Raw genomic sequence first — 26,310 nt, forward strand, 5'->3', positions numbered from 1 at the left:
TCATAAAATGACATTCAACTACTATTGGGCTGTTCAGAAGAATAAGATTATTAAGGCCTACAAAAAATGTTGTATTGCCCTTTGCGACCGACCCAAAAATCTTGAAATCTACGGTGGGCTTTTTTTTTTTTACCGTTTTTTAGAGAAAAAAAATATTAAATCATTCAAATCTGAGAGAAATATCAGCCCAAAGAGGGAGGGGGGGGGGGGGGGAAGAAGAGATTTGTGACCGAGCGACCCATGTTTTGGCACCGAAAGGGCAATACAACATCTTTCTTTTTTTAGGGCTAATGTAAGGTACAGAGAGACAGTACAAACAGAATGAGTATTCCTCTTTTTAAAATATTCCATTATCAATCAGCGACATTCTGTTCTTAATTTTGAACCTTGAGATGAATTACAGTATTACCTGAGCAAATAGACAATTTGTATTCTCTTTTCTCCTATTTTATCGAAGGTGACAAAATACAAAAGTAGAGATATGAATTCCATTACATTTATGTAGGTAATATGCATTGCTCTCTTTTTTTATATGTCTGTTTTCTACATGTACTTATGCTTAAGTTTGGATATCAGTTTATTTTGTCTTAATCCAAGTTTTATTCATCAAAGAGACTCTCACTCAGACAGAAGTTGTTTCAGTGTTAGATATAGATCAATCTTAAAGCCTGTCTGTACTAGTTTGGCCAGGGGGGATTAGACCTCTCTGCAAGGTCACTGACAGGTAGTTATCTCATATCTCATTGTTTGCTATATAGATGGCGCAAGTGGCTAACAGTAGTGCAGTGGGGCTTTAAACCCAGAATAAAGTACCGGTACAGTGGAACCTCCTCATAACTAACTTTTTGGTACTCGTGAAACTACTTCGTTATATCGAAACTGTGTCATATCAGGGCTAAAAAAATAAAGAAGCGAAATCTCTTTGCAAAAGGAAAGATGGTTACGACAATGTTCTTTATAACATAATTCTAGCATATAACTTATGTAGAACTTTGGGCAATGATTAAATGGTATCTATACTTAGTTGAAGGGCATGACGTTGACTGCTGTGGTTGACTGAACCTTCAGCTAAAGACATGTCGTTTTAATTGAAATGACCCCCCCCCCCCTCCCCCTCTTTGTAAATTATTTTGATAAAAGAGTCACAAACTCAACATAAGTAAAAAAAAAAAAATTGTAATAATTGTTCATGCTGTAGCTCATTTTAATGGGTTAGTTTAATACAAACCTACTTTCTTTTGTCCAGTTTTTTTCTTTCTTTTAAGTTTTGTTACCATGAATACTTCTTAAATTCTATTGATCAATTTATTAACAAATGACAATATCATATTGATTTTATTATTTCATGGTGTGTAATAATCATATTGTGACGAATAACGAGTGGTATACGGTGCAAGATTTGTCTCTGTTTATGCCAGTAAATCTGGATTTTAATATTCTAATATTGCTTTTAAAATAAATTATCTTGCCATATTGTATGATTCAGATGGCATAAATAAGAATATTCTGAGTGTTTGATGCTATTTATTGTAGTTTTAATGGTCATAACTCTGTGATTGGCATTGTAAATCAAATCAATGGATATGTATTTCTCATCTATACTTGTAGAGTGCAAGTTAAAGTTTTCAAATGGTCATTAACATACTTGACTGTTTTCATTAATTTGACTAAGAATTAATAAAAAGGAAACAAAACGAACTGAACAGAAAAGAATCTGTTACATTCTTAAGAATGATCAGTGTATTATTTATAATAATAAAATTCCCCACTGAATCTTAAATAATTCCTACCATTATCTGTTATTACAATATCCAGGGCTGATAGTGAGCACTAACAAAAAAATAGGCTTTTTGTTTTCCCCTCAACCACGCCCCCTTTGAGTAAAAAAAAACAGAAGAGGATTCGCGGGGAAAAAATGGCATCCAACGACATTCCCCTCTTTCGAGTAAGAAAATTGGCAAAAAAATAGGGCAAAATAGGGAAGAATAGAGAAAATAAGAGGGGAATCGGGAAAATCAGGATAAAATAGGGAAACCGATTTAAATCGGGTTTTTATTAGGCCTGAATATCTTAGTAGAAACACATATTAAACACATAATTTGGAAACAAAACGGCAGTCACATTACCTTTTTACAATTTATTCCATGATATGACATGATAATATAAGGCTTTACATGTTTTTACAATATGAGTTTTACATAAAGAAATTCATTAATACCAGTAGTTTTCTTAATCATACCCAGTGCCGATATCAATATCGATAGCTTAACACTAATACCGAACTGGAAATCAACATTTGCTTAATCCCTAGGGGCTAGTGTTAGTGAATAGGACATTTGTACGTAAAATATTAACATTGGCCACAAAGGTTAGTTCAGCAGACGACAATTTTGCAAAATCGATAAAACTAGATACCAGAAGTTGAAGTTATTCAGAGGTCACAGCCTTAACACCAGCTTATTTCCATTTCGGTGTTTAGGGCTGGTGTAAGTGATTATTTAACATAACACCAGCCCTAAACACCCAACTTGAAATCACTCGCTGTATCTGCACTTATCCCCCCCCCCCAAAAAAAAAAGTCCTTTCTGGATAAGATGTAAATGTCAAAAACTTTTTTTCATGATTTAACAATACATGCTGCATTACTAGGGAAATTTTTGTTTAGAGCTCACTCTGTTTTTGCATGGGTTTTTATATATTCCCACACTTCCATATACTGAGAGACATAACAGTTGGGGAAATGACCACGCAACAACACTGCTGCACTAGTGCATATTATAGTTATGTTACAACATTCCATGATAAGCAGATGTAAGCAATTTGAAGAGAAATATTTAGTTTTTCATCCAATAAAAACTTTAATATTTGTTCTTTATGAATTACCCGTACAGTGTACTGTAAACCAGAACTTTCTCTAGATCTACTACAATGTAAAACTACCCAAGCACTACAGGTTGTTGAAATGTGTTGTATTCTCAAAGATAATCAAACTTTGAATTCTTAAAGTTCGTAAATGTCTTGTCACGGCAGTTGCTGGTCTTGCAGTAATGACCATACAAAACAGAACAGAATACTTAGTTTTAGATTATCTTGTAAATAATGTTCATTGTAATAACAGTATGGCAAGACATTGATCTACATTTGCCACTCTCCACCCAGGTATAATGGGCACCGGTAGGAAGGAATTCCTTGACCGCTGTGAGCACCGAAATAGGTAGCCTAGCAGAGCCAGGGTAACATTGGAGCGCTTTGAGCACCTTGCAGGGTGGATATGTGAACTATATAAATATCCAATATTATTATTATTATTATTAAAGGAAAGTGAAATCAATAATGAATATTCTCTATGTTCAAGATCTTGAGCCAACATTTCCAAAGCTAAAATGCACACTTCTGTATTCCCATTAGGAAATTGTAATACAGTTCTATGTGACGCCGATGACATCACTCAAACATATATCTGCACGTTATGAAATCAAGCAATTTTACGTAGCACAAATTGTCAATGTCTAGCTTGTCACTAGGGCAGTCTCTGCTTTGCCTTTGTGCAGCGATTGGGTTTCAAGAGTGCCTCCGTCTGACATGTGTCATGTTCAACAATACATGTTCATATCAAAAGATTTTCAAGGTATGGCCTGTGACAGGTATGTGATATGGAACAGGACTGGGACTTGCACAGGGATCCTTTCTGCTCATATTCAAATTTGCGGTAGCCATTTTGATCTGGAATTTGTTTCCGTATAGAAGATAGACAATGAGCATGCCATAGCTTGCAGTAAAACATCTTGCCATCTCCTTTGGCAAGACATTGATCTACATTTGCCACACTCTACCCAGGTGAAGTAAATGGGTACCTGGCAGGAATTAATTCCTTGAAATGCTAGAGCGCCGTATGGCAGCCTTTTTAAGCCAGGGTAATAATTGGGAGCGCCAGGAGTGTCACATACGACAGAAATGAGCGCTATACAAGAACCCACTATCATTATTATTATATGAAATCCTGTGAAATCATAAAATCACGACAGTACGACCTATGGTATGAAGGATCATTCCAGAGACTTTGACATATAGGGGCCATCTAGCTCATAGCCCAGCTTGCGATATTAGTTCCTAGTCCCTACTCCTGATCATTCCAGAGACTTTGACATATAGGGGCCATCTAGCTCATAACCCAGCTTGCGATAGTAGTTCCTAGTCCCTACTCCTGATCATTCCAGAGACTTTGACATATAGGGGCCATCTAGCTCATAGCCCAGCTTGCGATAGTAGTTCCTAGTCCCGACTCCTGATATGACGGAGATCTTTCCTGATCCGTGCTCCTCCCGTGCTATCCTCTCAGCCTCCTCCATTAGTAACATTCCAAAGCCCTGCAAAGAAAAGAAAAGATGTTTAATAATAACAATAATAATAATAATAATGATATTAGACACATTTGCGTGGGGCTGCATTTACTGGTTTTCCTTGAAAATAAACGTAAGACAGGCTTTTAAATATCTTTCAACACTTAAAAAGAAGGTTGAGTTCTGGGAAGAGGTGAAAAATAATTTGTGAGCATTACTCATTCTTATTATGCAAGTGTGGAAGAACATCAGATAAGACATGTTCCCTGAAAAGCATGGCTCTTCAAATGCCTTCATATTCTAAATATGCATTTAACATCGTAAAAATCGGGGGGCCGGATTTTTACGCCACGTGTTCATGTAGTCCCATATACATCTTTCTGTGTACAGTGTTTATAACTTTACCAAGACTTGGCCAAATTTCTTATCATTTTGATGATTCCAGAACCTTGCAATACACACAAATTCTTATATGCTAGATGATCAACCTTTTCTGGTCGGTTCCACACCGTTTCTTTCACAATGCAATCGCATGACCAGAACTCAACTTCATCTTTAAATGTCTGGAATGGTATATAGAGCCAATTCATTGCTTTGTGAAGATTTACATTCACCCAAAATGTAATTAAATTGTAATAATATAGTTCGGAGAATTAATTAATCGATGAGATCAGTATTTTCGAATTGTTATCATTAATTATGGTCCGTTATCACTCAAACTTTCAGATTATCTTTAATCGTACATCTAGCGTCATCTAGCGTCATCTGAGCAATGTTACCAAGTCCCTTTATTAAGGGATCCGGTAACTTTGTTTCAGATTCTGAAACAAAATTGATGATTGAATGGTAAAACCGGTCACTCAAAGCTCTTTTTTGGAGGCACTTCTTGATCATTTTGAAGCGCAATTTTTTTTTTTTTAGGGATTCAATATTACACCATATCACAGACACTGGTAGCACGTAGGGCCGTGCATGTCAGATTTAACATTGTTAAACAATGCCTTTAAAACCAAAAGGTCTTTCCACATACCGATGCATCAGATAAAATACTGTACAAAATACAATAACTTGTTGGATTATCGTTCTTACCTGGTGCTGAAACTTTCTTGGATCTCTGGAGCTGACAGGAACAACACTCCCATATCTAATAACAGTGGTCAAGCAAAACTAACATCATCCTTGAATCAAAATTATTGCTCTCAAAGTATTAATATGAAATTCAATTAATGCAGGCAGATATTGCAGCTATTTAATTTGAATTTGTATTACAAAGCCTACATTGTGTCATGTTTTAATTTTTGCTTTTATATTAATATAATATGTTAACTTTCCCAGGAATTTACATGTTATGTTAATTCCTTTCGGATATGTGCTCCAGATGAATGTAGTTTCAGTTTCAGTTTTATTTTTCATTTCCAACAGAACAGTAATTTTGACAAGAAATCAGATATACAATTCAACATTCAATAATAGAATACATTTTACATTCTTTAAAGTTATGAAATAGAAAGTATACATAAATATCCAGTATAATGGTTTTTAAAGGTTTTTTTAAAGATCAACCTGTGGAAATGGAGGGATCCACTGAAAAGCAGAGCTCGTAATCCAGTGACCCGGGTTCAAAACCAAGTCGATGCACTAGTGCCCTTTGGTAAGACATTAATCCTCATTACCAGGTCCCTCGGGGAGGACCTAAAGCCGTCAGCCATCTGGTTGCTTACTTACAAGCATTTATGCTTTCTTAGCAGTCAGGTATAATAACCCCCACCACATTAATTAACCATAATGAATTAAAATTATAATCGTTATAAAAAGGATACACGTGAAGTTCTCTGACGATTGACACGCCTCCTTTTAGCTCGGACCTGAACGTGAGTTCAGAGCACTTTCTCAGTCTGAGCAAGCCAATCAGTATATCTTGTTCTGGATCCTCGTATGATAGGAACGTCTCCCAGCCACTGCTGGAGTAATAATCACGCCGGATCAACTCAACCTGGAAGAAAAAGGCAAAAGATATTAGATGCATTGTGGTGAGTATCCTTTATTTAAAGATTCTGAACCTCAACCATGGAACAAACAAACTATGCCTATTATCGGTAAACCCTAACCCAAAACTTAACACACAAACAAACCTAAAATCTAACCCAAAACACAACCTAAAACAGAACCCAAAACCTAACCTAAAAGCCTAACCTACAACCTATCCTAAAACCTAACCTAAAGCCTAACCTAAAATCTAAACCAAAAAATAACCTAAAAATCTAACCTAAAGTCCTAGCCAAAACCTAACCTAAGATAAAACCTAACCTAAAGCCTCAATTAAAACCTAAGATAAAACCTAACCTGAAACCTAACCTAAAACCTAACCTAAAGCCTTACCGAAAACCTAACCTAAAACCTAACTGCAACCCTAACCCCAACCCTATATTTTCCACAACGTAAAGCCTAGAGTCAATGGTCATTAGAGCATAGACCAGAGCAACATCATATTCAGTTATCAGTGCATTGACAAAACCTCCATCATGTGAGCCTCATACCGAAAGTAATCTTTAAAGGGGGTTTCTCACTGGATTCGCCAACTTTTCTAAAGAATGTTGATGAAAATCAGAGATTTTTGGTGATTTTTAGCGACAATTAGCAACATTTGAGCGAATGTTTGCAAAAGTATTTGCGAAAGGCAGTTGGCGACTATTAGTGACTGTAAGCAAATGTTAGCACAAGTTTTTGCGAAGATTAGCAACTATTTTCCAATCCTTTGCCACTATTTGTGAATGTTTGGGACCTTTTGCTAACTCCTGGTACTCAATGGGTCAATTTTATATAGGAACTGTATGGTAACATGGTTGCTAGCATTGGCGAAAATAAGAGAACTTCAACAAGACCATCTTACAACCGTTTGCAAAGGCTTACGACTGTTTCGCAAACGCTTGCAACTGTTTGCGGAAAAATAAATTCGCAAAGAAAATCAGTTTGCGAACTTTCTTGCAACCACAATTCTTTTGTAACCTTTTATGAAACCTGGCGAAACCCCAAATTTGATTCGTTAGAAGCATGTGCCGCTCAGTGAGCTACCCCCTTAAAGGATTACTGAGAAACAAAGATTTATGTCAATAAACCAAATGTCATTCATAGTCAACTGGCCTACAATGCTCCTCAAGGTGAAATTCAGTAAAAACACATTCCACATTCGTAAATTGACAGAAGTTTACAAAAAAACAAAAACATGCATCTTCTTTATTCCAGAACATGGTCACAAATTTAGACAAGTAAATTGTAGACATTGCCTTGGATGTTAAAAATCTAAACTCACATTTTCTGATAAATCATAAAAGTTATCAATGCCTTATAAACACCTAGTATCTTCACAAAACAAAATGATTCTTACATCACAGAAATAAAAACATACAACAAATTAAAATCAAGGGAAATCTGATAAGATCCATGTGAAGTCATACCCAAATAATAGTGGTTTTCAAAAAATAATTAACATTTTGTTCATAAATTGACAATTTCCAACAAGGCCGTAACTATCTGGCAAAATAAGATATCTCTAATCGGGACGTAAATATTTTGGTAAAACAACGTAAGTCGACATACGTTGTTCTGCCAGATTATTTGGAACAAAATGGGAAAATTGCTGAACTTTAGATGCAATTTTCTTAAAATCTAAATCGATTTAAAAAAACTGAAATTTTGACAGATGACAAAATTGTTTTATATATCCATAAATCTAAAAACTTGAAAAAGGTCGAAAATGACACGTTTTTTGCCAGATCACAGCTGAGCACCTGCCATTCAAATGAAAGGTACTTTGAAAGATAAAAGAAAATCATTAGTAAAAACCCTCTCTGAATTCATGCTTTTTACTTTTACAAGGGTGAAAGCAATAAAAAAAAAAAAAAAGTTTTTTTTTGTTCCCTTGACCATGCCCCCCCCTAACAACATTCCCTCCCTTTTGAATAAGAAAATTGGGAAAAATAGGGAAGAATAGAGAAAATCAGGGAAAATCAGGAGAAAATCAGGAAGAAGAAGAAAAAGAAAAAAAACATTGGGGAAAAAAAAAAAAGAAGAGTAAAAAATTGGGAAGAAAAAAAAAATCAGGAATTTTTTTTCTTCAAAAAAATGATTTAAATCGGGTAATTATCAGGCCTGCTTTTATGACAGAGGATCGAATGAAGTCTTACCTCATATGGCTTGACCTTGTGATGTATTTCTTGAATGCCAACCTCCCTGGTTCTCACGTCTCTACACTGTGTACCTAGGTCTCTCATCCTAGCTAGGGCTAACTCTCTCAGGTTACCATGCTCCACTCCAGAACTGACCAAAGGCATCGGGATATCCCTGCAATAGATCAAAGAGCTACACTGTCAAACTAGAAAATCTCAAAACTTGTAAAAATCAAAATCGAAAACTTTTCTGAAAGGACGGTTGCAAAATATTCATTATTAGCATAGTTACAGTCATATTTCTTTTCAAATTTGAATTATGCAACCGACAGTGTTTTATTCACCCAATTTCTTGTGTACATAATGAGGGCTTCAATTTTCACCCATAGAGAGAAAACCAGAGTTTTGTAATCTGAAATTTAGCACATACTTTCATAAACTAATGCTGCTACAGATAAATGTTGAGATATGCGATAGTCATAAAATCTGACCTTTGAACCCTGTAGACCCTGGTCCAAGGTGGCACCAAGGCCAGTATCTTAGCAACCAGATCCACCAGGGTGCTTGGAGGATAGCTCTTGTAGCGGCCAGTCTTCCAGAGTTCATAAAGACCTGTTCCTCTGATGACTAGGGTCGGGTAGAGCTTCAGACCATCCGGTCGGAAGGCTGGGTTCTCAAAAAATTCCTGACAAGAAACAGAATGATAAAAAAAACGCATGAATCAAGGATTAGACCATATTTATATGTGATATCGGTTAGGGTTAGGTTAGGCCAGCTCATAAAGAAGACTTGCAACTTTGGATACATATTTGTTTATGATCATCTTCAGCATGAAGCTACATCTACATGCACCTCAGGCAGGGTTTCACATTAAAGGTATAGACCGGTTCTGGTCATGCGATTGCGTTGTGAAAGAAAGGTTGTGGAATCGATCAGAAAAGGTTGATCATCTAGCATATAAGTATTTGTGTGTACTGCAAAACACTGTACCGTACACAGAAAGATGTATATGGGACTACGCGATGTCTATCCAAGCCAGATAGATATGATAATTTACCAAATATATCAATTAGTAGGCAGTTTCCCTGCAAAATTTGTATCATCACGTATTAGTCAAAACATATTCTTTCACATGATTGGTAATAACAGCTTCCAATTCATTTTTTGAGAGGGGGACGTTTCCTAAACTGGTCTATACCTTTTAATGCCTTTGTATAGGGTCTGGACTGAAATGTTTAGAGTTTGTATGCATGAGCCTCCTGTTAAATTTGAATATTGTGATTTGCCCGTAATGTGTCCACATAACCACTCATATTGGGTCCTGCAAAAATATCAATAACTCAGAATAAGTCAGGAGAGCTGAGGTATTTGTTTCCAGTTCATCCTGACTGTGCCGTTGACCAGTGATGGCCTGGTAGTAGAGTCGCTGCCAGGCAAGCAGTGGATGGTTCCAAGATATTTTCTGACTTTGTTTTCAATTACAAGATCGAGCGCACAAACTTCATTTACTTGGTGCAAGCCAGAAATTTCTTTAAAAAAAAAATCCTAACAATATGTTATTCAGAGGACTATTATCATCTTGTATTTCGATTGTGATGCTGCTCCTATTCTACCTTCATATTCACATCTATATTCATACCTGAATTTATTCATGATGTGATTCAGAAGTGTATTTAAAATTCTTGGTATGTATAAGTCATATATTACTGTCTTGTCATGTTTTGTGCTGAAAGCCGGAGGACCGTACCTGCTCATAGACTTTATCTTTATAGAGTCTTGACGCCCTTCTGGCTTTCAGCACACGACACCATGTTCTTGTCTTATGTTTTATGTATTACATGTTATACCAATGGAAAACAAATTTCTGTATTATAGTATGGACAATAAAATCTTGAATCTGAATCTTGAATAAAAGGTGAATCAAATGTACTAACGATAAACTGCTCAACGTCTCTCTCAAGGTCAACGTTAGGAAGGTCAGGCATCATATGAGAAACGACCTTGAAACCAGCGTCCTTGGACATCTGAAAGGACTCACAGACAGCCCTTACAGTGTGACCCCTGCAATCAAAAATCATGGAGAACAATTTTTTTTTTTTTTTTTTTTTTTTGGGGGGGGGGGGGGGGGGTGGGGGAGAACGAGGTTTGCCGTTACACCACATATTCTTTTGCCAGGGTTAGTTGGTCCTGAAAAACGCTCTCTCATGCTCTATCTCGACGCTTTCATATCTGAACAGGATTTACATGGCTCCACTATCCAATTCTGCTGTCAATGCAGAAGCTACAGGCATTGCATGTCTGGTCTTCATCAACCTTAAGAGTGCAGGTTGCACTACCTACAGATAGTATCTGATATTTTGTCTTGAAAGACAATGAAGTGTTATAAATCTGGCAAGGAATTTAACGTGAGGTAAAAGGGGAGAATACTATTCAAACTCAGTAAGGAAAAGGTAATACTCATGTCAACTATTTCTGTTCTAATAATCAATTACATTTACAAATGACATATCGAACTGGGTGAACCTACGCACATAAAGAAGGGACCTTATAAAGTATCCTTTTATCTAAAATGCCATTTGGCAAGAAGTTAATCTACACTTGCCACTCTCCATCCAGGTGAACTATATGGGGACCTGATAGGAAGAAATTCCTTGAATGTTTCAGTGTCTTATCATGGTTGATCAGCATCTTAGCTCAGTAGAGTAATATGGTATAAATAATGGACATACATATTTATTATTATTAGCATACATATTTTTTTTTAATTAATGAAGAAGTACCATGGATTGATGATAGTTTTCAATTCAATTGAACTAATTCAAATTTTATTGTCAAATTATTGGATTTTTTTTTTTCCACGTCAATACAATACAAAATTACAGATTATGGACATCAATAAGATACCAATGGATATAGAATAGTACATTTGACTTGAACATAGATTGCACAGAATGCTATAGTTCAAAATGCAGACTAAAATTAATTCATAATTCAGACTAGTTAATTCAATTCAATTCATAATTCAGGTTAAATTAAATTCACAATTCAGATTAAATTAAATTCATAATTCACATCATATCTTCTAGGCTTACCTGTTTGTGTCTCTAGCTACGTCTTCATACACACTCTGCACACCGATCTCAAGCCTGGTACAACCATACTTCAACATGTCACTGTAAAAAAAAAAAAGTTTGTGTCTTTAAAGGGAGTTACGCGTCAGTTTCCATGTGCAGAAGGCCATAATTCGCTGACACCAGACTTGGTGGGAAAACCATTAATGGGAGTACAAATCTGCACACATCAAACCCGTTGGCCAGTCAAGAATTACCCCCGTATCTCTCGGAGAGTCTAGCTTCGGATCCCGTTTCGGATCGGGTGAGGGAAAAGCAAAGCATTACACGAGGTCGAATGGTCATAAAACTCAGGGCTAATCCTGGTGATTGACAACACCGTTTATTGGGTAAACACCAGGGCCCCCGTTTCACAAAACTTGTCATCAGTGACAAATGACAGTTTTTGTTATAAGCTACTGAAATCCTTGCTTCTGATTAGTTATCAGCAGATTTTTCACTGACTTTTGTCATTTGTCATAGAAAAAAGGCTTTGTGAAACACCCGAACGGTGTTGAATTCCCGATGAGAGCTAACTACTGAGTGTCTTTAAGCAAGTACAGGGTATGACGTGAGCTGGTCTTAGCTCTCTGTCTTTCCCGTCAAACTGACTCTGACTGACCCCGGTTTGAAACTGAGTCACATCTTTCAGATGGTGACCTTAAAACCTGGGGCCATACTCAATTCAGTACTAATACCAAGTTAGTATTTCACTTTCAATTTTACTAGGCTAAGTTATGTCTTTAAACTCTTATTTGAAAGATGATATCTGAGCATATACTGTGGATCACAGAGTCTGCAGTTCGAGTCCCGCCGCGGCACTAATGTCCTTTGGTAAGGCATTAATCTACGTTTGCCATTCTACACCCAGGTGTTAAATGGGTACCGGTAGGAAGGAATTCCTTGAATGCTGTGAGCACAGATATCGGTAGCCTAGCAAAGCCGGGGTAATAATATATTGGAGCGCCTTGAGCACCTTGCAGGGTGGATATGTGCAATATGTAAATATCCCATATTATTATTATAATTATTACTTAAAGCTGATCTGTACTAGTTTATAGGAGAGATTAGACCACCCTGCAAGGTCACTGGACAGGTGTTTATCTCATCAAATCAGCTCTCAATTAACATAAGAAAAAGAGGATCATGGGTGACCAATGGTCACCGATTAGGCATTGTTTTCTATATAGAGGGAGCTAGTAGCTACAAGTAGTACAGTGTGGCTTTAAGCAAGTCGACTTTAAGGCTAAATACTTACTGATAAGTATTTTGACATCACATGGTCTATCTAAAGTATGTACAATTAACGCTGTGTATTAAATGCGAAATCTAATAATTGGATAAAAACCATATGTGCGCCAATCAAGGCCTCCAAAATGATTGGCTTAGTCTGCTAGGGAGCTGTCCTACACTTAGGGTACATTATTATTTGATCTAAGTTGAAAACTAGGTAAGATACTCATATTTCTGACATAAGTATTGCATTGAACATGTCTGTAAAACACTTTTTTTTAAAGATTTGTATATCCACTCATTTTACAATCACTTACCATAATAATAATAGGCATTTCTATAACGACGTCTATCTAGACATTCTATTCCGAGGTGCATTTATTATTACCCCGGGTTTAGCCTAGCTGCCATTACAGCGCTCCAGCATTTCAAGGAATTAATTCCTGCCAGGTACCCATTTACATCACCTGGGTTGAGTGTGGCAAATGTAGATCAATGTCTTGCCAAAGGACATTAGTGCTGCGGCAGGACTCGAACCGCGGACCTTGTGATCGACAGTCCGGTGACGTATACCCATCTGCTAGGCATATTGGGAGATATGCAGAGCAATTTGTATTCACTCAACAGTTCAAACAGCAAAGACTTCTCACTAACCTCAGATGTCTCTTAAGGCAATAGTCTGGTCTGGTCTCTATGGTGATACCAATACACTTGGTCCTACTCCTCTCAGAAAACCTGTTAAATTGAGAGAGAAAAACATAAAGAGCACAAATCATTGGAAGGTTAGTATTTTTCTGATCATTTCCCCAAAAATTATATTCATAAGATATAAATAATGTAGAAATAATCATATTTTTCTTTGACTTGCTGTGTACATGTAACCGAAAGCTATTTCACCTTAGGCAGTTTGTACCCAATGTGAGCCCCAGATGAGCCCCATCATGACTGTACGCAGCAGGCGCTAGGGTTCGTCGACGCCCCCACACAAAAAATAAACAAAGAAAATACAATAAATTATCAATGATTCATTGCATTTTCCCCCAATCCCAAACAGGAAAAATTCCTCTGTAGGGCCGTGTATTATGGTTCAAGGCATGCCCACATATAGGATTTTGTTTTGTTGGGGGTCGGGGCGAAATGCAATGAATTATTGAAAATGTATTGCATTTTCTTTGATTTTTTTGTTTTTGTGGGGGCGTCGACGTACCCTAGCGACGGCTGCATGCAGTCATGATTCATTGGCTAAGCAATGGCCTCGTTACTGTGAGCCTCCAGGATCAAAACCGTGTGGATGTGCTATATTAGTGCCCTCTTATGAGGCATTAATCCCCATTAATGTCAGTTATGACTTAAGGACGTAGGTCTCTTAGTTGATTAGCATAGTAGCACACACATGAATTAGCAGTCACGCAAAACAAACACTCCCCAATTATCATTCAATTAAATCTGAGAATGTATACTTTTATCTAGATCTATTAGGAATAAATCATTGTCAAAATCATTCAATAAATTGGGGTAAAAATAATTATTCCACCATTATGATCAACAGTGTAACTATGTATAGTATGGAATTTGGTTGAAAAATTAAAAAAGATAAGTGAAACTCACTTGACTGCCTCTTCCACACTGTTGCTTGTATGGCCAGAGAGGGCGTCGTGCAGATTGCGGATAAAATAGTCCCGGTACTCCTCGGACAGTGCCATGAAGGTCCCGCCCATGACAATGAATTCCACCTTATCAACACTGTGTCCAATCTGCTTTAACTGGTCTACTCTATGTCTGGTTTGCAGGTAGGGGTTGTATCGGGCACGTATAGCACGCATCGATGTTGGCTATTCAACAGGAACAAAACAAAGATCAATTCAGCTTTAGTTGTTACTCAAAATAGAGATGTTCGGAAAGCAAATATATGGAAATACACGAATAGAGGGAGCATGACTAAGCTGCAGGGGTGATAGTGAGCACTAAAAAAAAATAGGTTTTTTGTTTTCCCCTCAACCACGCCCCCCTTGAGTAAAAAAAAAGAAGAGGATTCGCGGGGGGAAATGGCATCTAACAACATTCCCCCCTTTCGAGTAAGAAAATTGGGACAAAATTGAGAAAATTGGGGAAAAAATAGGGAAAAATAGGGAAGAATAGAGAAAATAAGAAAGGAATCTGGAAAATAGGGAAGAAAAAAATTGTTAAAAAAAAAAAAAAAAAAAAAAAAAAATCTGGATTTTTTTTTTAAATCAGGAAGAAAAAAAAAAATCAGGAAAAAAATCAGGAAACCGATTTAAATCGGGTTTTTATCAGGCCTGAAGCTGTTTTAACTGATTAAATTTAAGCCTGGTTTGCAGTCAGGGGTACTATTGGGTACGAATAGTACGCAATAACATCGGTTATTAAACACAAAACAGAAAATTGATTGAGCTTTGGATGTTACCTGAAATGTTCTGAAAGCTTGCAGCCTGAGGGGTGTTCACTTATTTATTATAACACACAGGGAATGCCTTTCTAGTAGTTAGTGGTGGTTGGTGGTTATTTTTTACTTGACTGCTAAGAAAGCATGAATGCTTGTAAGTAAGCAACCAGACGGCCGATGGCCTTAGGTCCTCTCCGAGGGACCTGGTAATGAGGATTAATGCCTTACCAAAGGGCATTAGCACATCAACTTGGTTTTGAACCATTTGTATGTATGCACATGAATATAAATAACACTACAAAACTTCTTCAATGGATCGACTATATGGCAGGTTTGTAGGTATAGGGGTTGTTTCTGGCATGGATTGCTTGCATCGATGTCATCTATGTAAAGGAACAGATCATGGACAAAATTTGTTTTTTTTACCAGGGCCTCGTAACACAAAGACAAGTCGGCAATTGATTGCTATTTTGCAATTGACCATCATGTACAATTAATTGATTGTACATTATATCAATCAATAAATCGTACAATTAATTGCTATGCTTTGTGTAACAGGGCCAAGGAAAAGCATTATTTACTCAAGGACTGAATATGCCAACAATTTGTTTTTGTTTTTTGATAATAATAATATTAATCCTGGGACATGTACAGTACATGTATATACAGGGCTTAATACACCTGACTGATGTCTCTAATTGCAGCTTTACAGATATATTTTTACCTGGGTCATTGAATTCAGGCTTACCCAGACACAAATGTATGCACATTCTTCACTCCCAGGGGAGCAATCTAAGCAGGTGCCATTTTAAAGACACTCACAATGCTGAGCAAACTAGAAAGACTTTCTCATCTTACCAGGTACCTATTTGACACCTGGTTGGAGAGTGGCAGATATGGTGTTTGTTTTGCTAAAGGATGTCAGAATCAAAGTGGCTGTGACCCCCAAAGTTCTAAATCAAGACCTGCAATTTTTTTATGAAACAATACTTTCTCATAATGTGAGTAATTACCTCATATCCTGTGTATGACTGAGTTGAATATTCAAAATCAGAATCGGGCCCTCCAGGACAGTACACACAGATGTTACCAGTCATACTAATATGAGGACATCTATGGGGCTTACACATCACTGCTACAACAGCTATCTGTAAGGAGGAAAATATGTACAGATTAACAGTATCATGATTGCTGCTACAAGAGCTACCTGTGTAAGAAAAAATGTAGGCATAAACATTCAAGTTTCAAGTTCAACATTCACAAAAATATTAATGTTCATGATCGGCCGACATGGCTCGAAGAAATTTAACATTTATGGGCAGAACCCAAAATCAACTCTTTAGCAACACCTCTTTTTACACACTTTATAGGGGAAAACAATATTCATTTAGATTTCTTCCGTCAAGGTCACAATTATTTGGAGGCCTAGACTAGATTGGCAGGCAATGGTTTTCTAACGCAGTATCATAACCTGCCCACAATTATATTAGCGCACATTTATTGCAACGCATTAGTTGCGCATTACTGTTATTTGACCGTGTGATGTCACAATGCTTCTCAGTATGTATTATACTTAGATTTTGTCTAAGGTACAATGTAAGAACAAGTCTAAAATGCGATTTGAATATGAGATAAGTAAAATTCTTAGCTTAGTCATTTACTAAGTAATTTTTTAAATTTAATTCAAGTATTGAATTAAATACCGGCCCTGAACTACAAACAGTGTTTATTTATTTATTCTTGTATTTCAAGTAAATCTACAGTCCAACAGTCAGCAGCATTGAGTACTTACCCCGCTGGCTGTCCTGATCGGTTTGGCTTTCAATTTGGGTATAAGAGCCTGTGGACACAAAACAAAATAAAAATAATAAAAATAATAATAATAATTATCCTTGCTTATCCTTGCTTATATAGCACCTAACACTTACTTTATCAGAAGTCTCTAAGTGCTCTACAATAATGCAGCATAATTACCCTGGCTTTAGCAGTGCAGCTGTTACGCGCACTGCGTTTCAAGGAATAAATTCCTACCAGGTACCCATTTACTTCACCTGGGTGGAGTGTGGCAAATGTAGATCAATGTCTTGCCAAAGGACATTGTTGCGGCGGCGGGACTCAAACCGCGGACCTTGTGATTGACAGTCCGGCGACGTATCCACTCGACCACAACACCTCTACATATCTTTGATTCATGCTTCAGTGTTAAAGGTATAGACCAGTTGTGAAAATGCCCCCCTCTCAAAAAATGAAATGGAAGCTCTTATTACCAATCATGAGAAAGAATATGTTTTGACTAATATGTGATGATACAAATTTTGCAAGGAAACCGCCTACTAATTGATATATTTTGTAAATTATCGTATTGATCCAGGCTAGATAGATATCGCGAATGCACTTTAACATTAAACATTTGGGCATATATATCTGGCATTAACAGCCTGCCATAGTTAGTCCAACTTAAAGTCGATCTTAGTCTTTGCGAAACACTGCCCTGGTAACAGTGCATTTATTGGTTGATCGCATACTGTACACATTAGGCCTGTCCTCATCAGCTCGAGATTGCCAAATATCCAGCTATTTCAACTATCCCGATCGCAAATTATCCAGTTAGTTTGCGTCTTCATCAGCCCGAAGTTGCAATTAGCGGGATATTTGGTCGGGATAATCATCCCAAGATGTCTTGGGATAGTTTGCAAAATATCCCGCTATTTGTCCTTTGCGTCTTCACCAGCCTGAAGACTCGCACCATGCACGAACGCTTAGCAAAATATCTCTAGCTAATTTCTCAAGGTCGAGTTTCAAGTTTCGTGGTCGATATCGAGCTGATGAGGACGCAATTTGTAACTTCGGATTATTTCCCAAATCAGAATAGCGGGCTATTTGGCAATCTTGAGCTGATGAAAACAGGCCTAATGAGACCTTCCTACCTTCTTGTGAGCATGGGGTACAGCTGCAATGATATCAACCAGCCTCGGTTGATTTGTCAAACCATACTTCTTAGCAGTCAAACTCTTGATTCTAGTAGAAAGAAAATTACATCATCACAGGAATGATGTTAATAATGGTAGTGATCTTATCATAATGATGATGATAATGATGATGATGATGATAACATAGAATTTAAAAAAATTAATAATTTAAATAATGTACTTTATAGTTTACTGGAGAGAGATTTTACATTAGGCCTGGCCTTCCTGTCTAGTCTCCAAATACTTTCATTAAAGGGATCAGGTAACTTCGTCTCAGATTCTTTAACGAAATCCTGGATTTAGCTCTTTAAGTCAGTCAGGAACCCCATGACTTTTACAAGCCAATAATTTTTCTGATTATCAAGATATTTATGATTGGAAAATCGAAATCAAATTTAGGAACTCAATGTTATATTACTCTGGCTCGTAATGTTATGTACCAGAGCATAACACTATCTATCTATTTATTCAGATGGTCATATCTCAGCCAATACTTAACCTATTCAATTGGTTTTCGACATTTGGACATTATTTTTGATGCTCTTTCGGAAAATGAAGAAAAAATTGAGAAATCCAAAAAATAGATTTTTGATGAAGTCACACTTCAGCACTCTATATTGGGTAGAAAAAATAAAAAAATAATAAGATTTAATTTTTATATAGCACTTAATGCTTTACAAATATACTAAAAACAGTCTCACCTGTTGAGATTGACATCTTTGTTTTGATCATGCGCAGTGACAAGCTGACTGACTATATCTGATACAGTCATCATCATCATCTCAGCATGGGACAAGTTTGCTGAAGGAAAGAGAAAGTAACATTATTGGTAAAAATATTAACAATCTGAAACGTTTTTATAGCTTCGTTTCTTAGAGCAGATACAACGTGTGTGGAAAAAGATTTATATACAAATACATTAGATGGGATTAATTTGAAAGAATATATATATATATAAAAGCGTTAGTGAGCAAATAATTACTGTTGGTGAGGCTGATGGGACAAGCTATCACTTCCAAGGCGATCTGGATGTAGCTACAGTACATACAGATAGCCGAGGAAGTGATAGTTAACCATCACCTGAAACCAAAAGGTGATTATTTGCTTCATATTCCACATCGGAAACATTTCATTTTTTCCTTCAGTTTAGAGCAACAGTTCATTAACAGCTACATGTAGCAAACAGTGTACGATACGTACAGTGCATGCAGTACTGAAGAAAGCAGTACACAGTGTAACGATTCACTTTTGACCAATCGTAGAGCAAGATTCTTAGTATGTGGAATATAACATCAAATATATTAGTTACAAAAGGCACATGTACATGTATACCAAATCAAAAAATAACATTATAACTAAACGTTTTTTTCTTCACATATAAGGCCAAATAACAAAATGTTTCTCGTCCCGGCGCGCCTCCTTTTTTCACTACTAATACTTCAGAAGAAAAAAAGTTGGCGATATACATTTGGTTTACATAGCTTCTAAAGTGATACAAATCATGTTTTGTCATAAATTGCATCAGTATACTCACATAGCACAATATCTGTGAATAAATAGGCTTGGCCAGCTATAATTAGCATGGCAGCCATGTTGGAAAAAATAGCAAAAATAAAGCAAAATAGTATTAAATAGTAATGCCCTGCCTCCTCCTTTTTAAAAATTAAAGTCCCAACGAAAAACACATTATTTTTGTTATTTGGCCTAAACATATATGAATAGCGACCCCTACTCCTATTATGAATAACGACCCTCTTCTTCCATTTTGAACAGCGACCCTCTTCTCCTATTATGAATAGCGACCCTCTACTCCTAGTGACCCTCATTATATGAATAGCGACACTCTTAAAAGTGGTTGCCATAACCTTGAAATTTCCTCCAAACCCATGGATAAGAAGTTGTTAGATGTTTGTCACCGAAACAGCAGCCATTTTGAATGTACGTAGTCAAGGTAAGTACTTTTACTTTTGAAAGTTGTATACGGGTAGTTGAATTTGCCATGTCAAAAAACATATTATTAGACCCTCAAATCATTATAATCGGACAATGTTTACTGTGTTGGTGAATTTCTAAAGTGCATTGACCTTTTTGACCATAGCGCCCTCATTTAAGATCGGAGGTATAGCAAACTATACATTTTTGAAATCCTTATGACCAGACGAGTAATTTGATGTGCAATTTGATAAGGTTAACTGTGTTGGTGAATTTGACCACCAGTCAAAAGTGTGTTGACCTTTCAACATTTTTGACCATAGCCCCCTCATTTAAGGTTGGAGGTATAGCAAACTATACATTTTTGGAATCCTCATGACCAGACAAGTAATTTGATATGCATAATGACACGATTGGAACTATTTGAATTTCTATCCCTGTGTGACCTTTGTTGACCCCTCACGAAAATACCTGGGATTTATAAGGGGGCAGCCCAAGTCAAAATTGTTCGGTATTCATCAGGGAACACAAAAACACTTTCAAACCTTTGTTCCCAGAGATTGGTCACGGGACCTACAGGCTGGTCTCGTACTATCACTTGTGAAAGCTTATTGTCTCAGCTACAATATACTTGAAGCTTAGCGAAAACAAAGGTAAAACAACGGAGATATTTCTCGCGAAAGACAGGAATGTAGAATCCAGTTTTGAGAAAAAGTCATGTCCCTTCGAGAATACACGCGAAATGTGAAAAAATAACATGCCTCCTTTAATCGCAAAAATACGCCATGATGCCTTGGTCAAAATGAAAGATTGTGTGGACTGCATTTGTAGAGAATTGTCTCAGCTAGAACATTTCAAAATTTGGAAGAAAATCAATCAATATTTACAGATATACAATCAATTCCTAAAAATATGCTGACGTCATAATATGCAAATTGAAATTTTTAGTTCGGAGGCCATTATGATGACGTCATGAGTTAATTGAGGGTAAAATGAGACATGAAATCATATGTCCAACTCGTAATCTATCCAAATATGAAAACAATTTGGAGTTCCCATCCATTCTGAAGAGTTAGAGCACGGGTGGCCAACCTTGTAAAGCTCGCGGGCCACATCTAACGATTTGCATATCTTGGCGGGCCATAGGTAGTCTTCTCCCCCCCCCCCCCCCCAAAAAAAAAAAAAAAACACTCATGCAATACGTGTACACACCTGCAATTTTGCACAAAAAAATAAACAAGCAAACAACAAATCAGTAATGAAAAAATCTCATTGAACGCAGTGCATGTAAAGGAAAAGGGACTATCCAGTTTAAGACTAAGATTCATGAGAAAATTCAACGGCGGGAGAAAAGGGCTGTAAGTTTCACGACAATTATGGCATTTGAAACATATTTCTCGATTCACAACATTAATTTGTATATGTACAAACTGAAATTAACATGGTGAGTGATGTTAATGCCCGGGGGGGGGGGGGAGGGGGGATACTCGGAGTTGGTTTGGACGGGGGTGTGCCGCTCGAGCCTTGAAACCCCTACCCGATATTAGGGGTCATTTTTCTTGGAAAAAAACCCCATTTTCCACAATTTTCTGGTGTTTTTCAGATGTTTTCCGAGTGTTTGCATGACAAACGCCAGAAAATTTTGAAAATTTTGAAATTTTTTAAGAAACGGACCCTCATTGCGTTATTACTGGTCAGAAAAAGGTGAACAAGGTATCAAAATGCTTGGAAAATGTGCCAAATATGATGACAAAAAATTAAACTCCCCCTTTGGTATTTTCATGTGTGTAAACCCTTCATTACCCCCCTAAAACCCCCCCCCCCCCTTTGGATTTTCTTTTTCTTTTTTCTTTTCATTATTAAAAAAAAAAAAAAATATTCCCATGGCTGACCTAAAAAGGTGACCTTACCCCTCCCCCCCCCCCCTAAACGGAGCCAAATGTCAAATTTTGAGACCTCAAAAAAAAAAAAAAGTGTCCTCTTACCCCCCCCCCCCCCCCCTAAAAAGGTGACCTTACCCCTCCCCCCCCCCCTCAACGGAGCCAAATGTCAAATTTTGAGACCTCAAAAAAAAAAAAAGTGTCCTCTTACCCCCCCCCCCCCCCCGCTTATTCAGCGGCTGGCTGAGCAGTTGCGAAATTTGCGGCCCAATTTATAAATGTTAAACCCCCCCCCCCCCCCTTGAAAAAATCCTGCGTACGCGCCTGGCTAGAGCCATCTCAAATTGAGAAGGAAAACTGTGAACAGAGATGTCATTGTTCCAGCCCCAAATAGAAGTCTTGCGACATCATAATATGAATATGTATGAGCTCCGGTCTCATCGCGCGCAAAACAAATTTGACGTAGTCTCACACATAGTACCTTATTCTCAGCACTAGACACCAGTGTCGTGCAGTAATGTATGAGAAGTGTAAAAAAAGACATTTCAGTAAAAAAAAAAAAGTCTATGTGAGCAGTCTAGATCTATACTCCAATTGAGAAGTGTAATGAATGCCATGATTTGAACGTGTGTGTTTTAGTGTATGATATGGTTAGTGAGAGAGAGAGAGGGAGAGAAATATCTCCGTCAGTACACGTCTATCAATGTGTGCAGTCCTATTGACCATGTTTGATTCCGTATTGTGTTCACTGCAAGTTTGATTTATCGATCGTTGATAATGCAGTGTCAGATTGATCTTTACTCATGAGGAAATAGTAATTGGAATACATCTCAAAACTAAGGTAGGCCTATTTATTTATTTCAATCACTTTCTTAATTTACAATGAGTGGCTTTCGAGCTTTCTCTCTATTATTAGGGTGTCTGATCGCGCACCCGATGTTGTGTGCTAAAATTCTTCCCATAGAGATTACACGCATCCCTATGCAGCCTACGTGCATTGCGCGACCATGCAAAAAAAGTCAATTTTTTTTTTTCAAATCGAGATTCAAACCTTTATCAGTTGTGATCCTGAAGGTGATAATCAATGAATGAGGTGTCATATGAAAGAGCAGGTGAATTCCAATATTTCCAAAGGGGCGTAGCCCCCGAAATTCTAAACATATCTTGGTCAAAACAGCAATTTAAACATTGTGTCCTGGCTAACTCTGAGGTTTGTCACTTTTGAGATATGACGCCCGATCGATAAGTAGTCCCAGTCCTAAGGAACAATTCTATGTGATTATATTTTCGCTAGCCCCCAGGGATCACAACTGATAACAGTTTAAAAATACCCTTCTCGCTATTTGGTGGATCAGCTAATTAAGGGGCGTGCGCTCCGCTCAGTCCAAACCATGGTTACATCGCGTAACATCTCCGCGCACGAACGAAACCCCAAATTCAATTACACATTATAGTGACTGAAATTATGGTTGGCAATTCCCTCGATAAACCCGGAAGTGAATACACGTTATAGTCAATGGCAATATCGCGGAGACAACGTGTCTCCGCGATATTGCCATTGACTATAACGTGCATTCACTTCCGGGTTTATTGTGCGACGAACGCCAACCATACTAGTCAATCGCACATGTCGCGGAGACAGCGTAGCTCAAGCTGCAAGTCGCGGATTGGCTTAGCAGCATGCGTACGATATGCATACGCTTGCATATCGCGCGATACAGCTGTTTGGCTAAATTTAGCAAAACAACATCACTCTGCGTGGACGTCTTTTCCTCGATTTTGACCAAAATGATATGAATATACCAGCATTTTGGAGGGGCTGTAACTTTTGATAGAAACATCGGTGAGACTTGAAATTTGAAATGTATTATTCTGATAACATTTTTTATTCAAATATCAAACAAAAATGGTGAAAAACGATCCCAAATTGAAAATTAAAAAATCGTTCAGACACCCTACTATTATGTTTGACCCTCCATGTCATGGCTAGCATGGCTCGATCGCGGCTTGCATGCAATTACCATACCTGGCCTGCAGTACTGTGTCGGTGTGTGTGACTAATTCAAGGCTAGCCGGTGATGATGAATGTACTTTCGAGCGAAGTTTTGAACTTGTTGTCCGGGCAATGACCATGATGACACGCCTATTCCCTCGGGCCTGTCTAATTCTCAACATAATTTTTGGGACCATGAAATTGATTGTTTCAAGGCTCTTATGTACGGCCAGGCATAGAAGGAAAGGCATAGAAGAGAGCTGGATATCTCCTATTTTATGGAAATTCTGGAGTCGGCAGATGGGTGAATTGTCTTACTTAGTGAAAGAAAATGCTTTCTTTTAATCTTTGTTTTATTTTAGACAAATTCGTAATTAAAAGGTTAGATTTGGTCATTGGCCTCCCTAATCTAGGTCTAGATCTAATTCAATTGTATTTTTGTTATATATTTTTCTTTTGTTTTTCTTTCTGGCAATTTTCTGAATTGGACGACGAGCGCACAAATCGTACGCCCGGGTGTTGGCCTCCCTACTTCATGGAATAATTTTCACAGATTTCAACACCCAAATTTCGAAACGAGTGGGACTGTGGTAATATTTTGCGCTCCCGTAATCATCGATTAATTATTACAAAGGCAATTATTGTCGTCAACATTCCTAATGTTAAATTCTATTTCGAACATTAATTGATTAGTACTTACATTTCTTCCTGGTTTTCCCCATGATGTAACAATTTCAAAATCAGGAAACGGGCGAAGCAAAGATTCCTCCTACGGCTGCTTGTGAGTGTATGTGTGTGTCGGCGTGTCGCAATACACATGCAAGTATCCGAGTTAAATACACCTTGCATGAATCTACGCGTTAGAACTGTATCCGAACTAACTTTACGGAACCCTCTCCCACCCCAACCCCCTCCCATACATGCACATATTGAACAAAATTAATTTCAGATTCAGAAATTCAGATTAATTTTAGTTGTTGGCATTACATAGAGCACATGAACAATTTACAACAGAAAATATTATACACAAATAGATAATACACTAGCATAGTTACAATGACGTATAGTCAGATGGAAACACGGATATAAATCGTTTTTACAAAGTGGAATAATATAAGAAAATAAATGGACTTATAACAATAATGAAAATGTACGATTGCGTAGAAGTCGGAAAAATTATTGATATTTTCTTTTATTATTGTTATTATTGTTATTTATTATTATCATTATTATTATCATCATCATCATTATTATTAAAGAGGACTAGCTATTAGTATAAGTACATAGGGTGGTGCCACTGGAGGTTCTAGGAAAATTACCCCCTGGACAATCATCCCCAGCCTATTACCAACGGGACAATTCCCCCAAGAATTACCCCCGGCCCCCCAGGACAATCCCCAAGGAAAATTAACACACGAAGACAATTACCCCCTTAAAATTAGCTCCTCGGACGATCACACCACTCCCCGAGGGCAATTATCCCGGGCCCGAGGACAACTACCCCCTTATTCCCACCTTGGAAAATCATTTTGAAGCCCACCTCAAAATTTAGGCATGTTTGGCGTTTGACCCTAACCCTACGTACGCGACAACCAGATTGGTGACAGATACAGATTACCCCCCCCCCCCCCGACGACAATTACCCGCCGAAAAATTTGAAACAAACTTATTATCAAGGTAGCCTTCACTTTAATAATGTCCTTGGGAGTAGTTTCCAGGTGGGTAATTTACCGGGGGGTAATTTACCGGGGGGAATTTACCGGGGGGATTTACCGGGGGGTTAATTTACCGAAAGGTAATTCTTTGGGGGATGTCCCGTTGTTAATTGGCCGGGGATGATTGTCCAAGGGGTAATTGTCCTGATACGTGACTGAAAAACATGTACCTAGGGGATTTAGACAGAGACACTGTAATCAAACCATGCATTGTCCGGTGATGTATTGGCCCGTACGTTGTTCTACTTTTTTTCATACTCCTTATTCACTAACCTATATAATGTCATGTGATGTCATTTTTGTCGGCGATCTGATACATTCTAGCTGCACACAAATTATACCTCATCAGGTGACTGGTACACTAACGTTATTGTGAAGAGTTTACAAGTGTTACTTAATTATGGTATTCCCCTCATTCAGTAATTAATATTCCTGACTTTTTCCTTATACTAATTGTTATTAAGTTCGAACTTAATCAAATAGGGCAAAACTGAAACTCTAATTGTCACATCAATAATGCTCTCTGTGTCTTCTAAATCATTTATTTTGAAAACAGAAATGGTGTGAT

General features: G+C 37.5%; 1 protein-coding gene across 1 annotated transcript; it reads right to left on the bottom strand.

Moving 5' to 3' along the window:
* Window positions 1-3,230: 3,230 nt before the first annotated feature.
* Window positions 3,231-24,830, bottom strand: LOC592291 (elongator complex protein 3). The gene is made up of 14 exons (XM_030983425.1): window positions 24,728-24,830; window positions 18,924-19,023; window positions 18,181-18,271; window positions 17,046-17,093; window positions 16,267-16,401; window positions 14,458-14,681; window positions 13,504-13,584; window positions 11,599-11,679; window positions 10,441-10,567; window positions 8,998-9,191; window positions 8,525-8,681; window positions 6,161-6,333; window positions 5,430-5,484; window positions 3,231-4,367 (listed from the first exon to the last, which is right to left on the bottom strand). The coding sequence occupies exons 1-14, from the start codon at window positions 24,747-24,749 to the stop codon at window positions 4,209-4,211; spliced, it is 1,647 nt and encodes a 548-aa protein (XP_030839285.1). The 5' UTR covers window positions 24,750-24,830; the 3' UTR covers window positions 3,231-4,208.
* Window positions 24,831-26,310: the final 1,480 nt, after the last annotated feature.

This window comes from Strongylocentrotus purpuratus, unplaced genomic scaffold (assembly GCF_000002235.5).
Source record: "Strongylocentrotus purpuratus isolate Spur 01 unplaced genomic scaffold, Spur_5.0 spur5_scaffold_13, whole genome shotgun sequence".
Taxonomy (NCBI): Eukaryota; Metazoa; Echinodermata; class Echinoidea; order Camarodonta; family Strongylocentrotidae; genus Strongylocentrotus; species Strongylocentrotus purpuratus.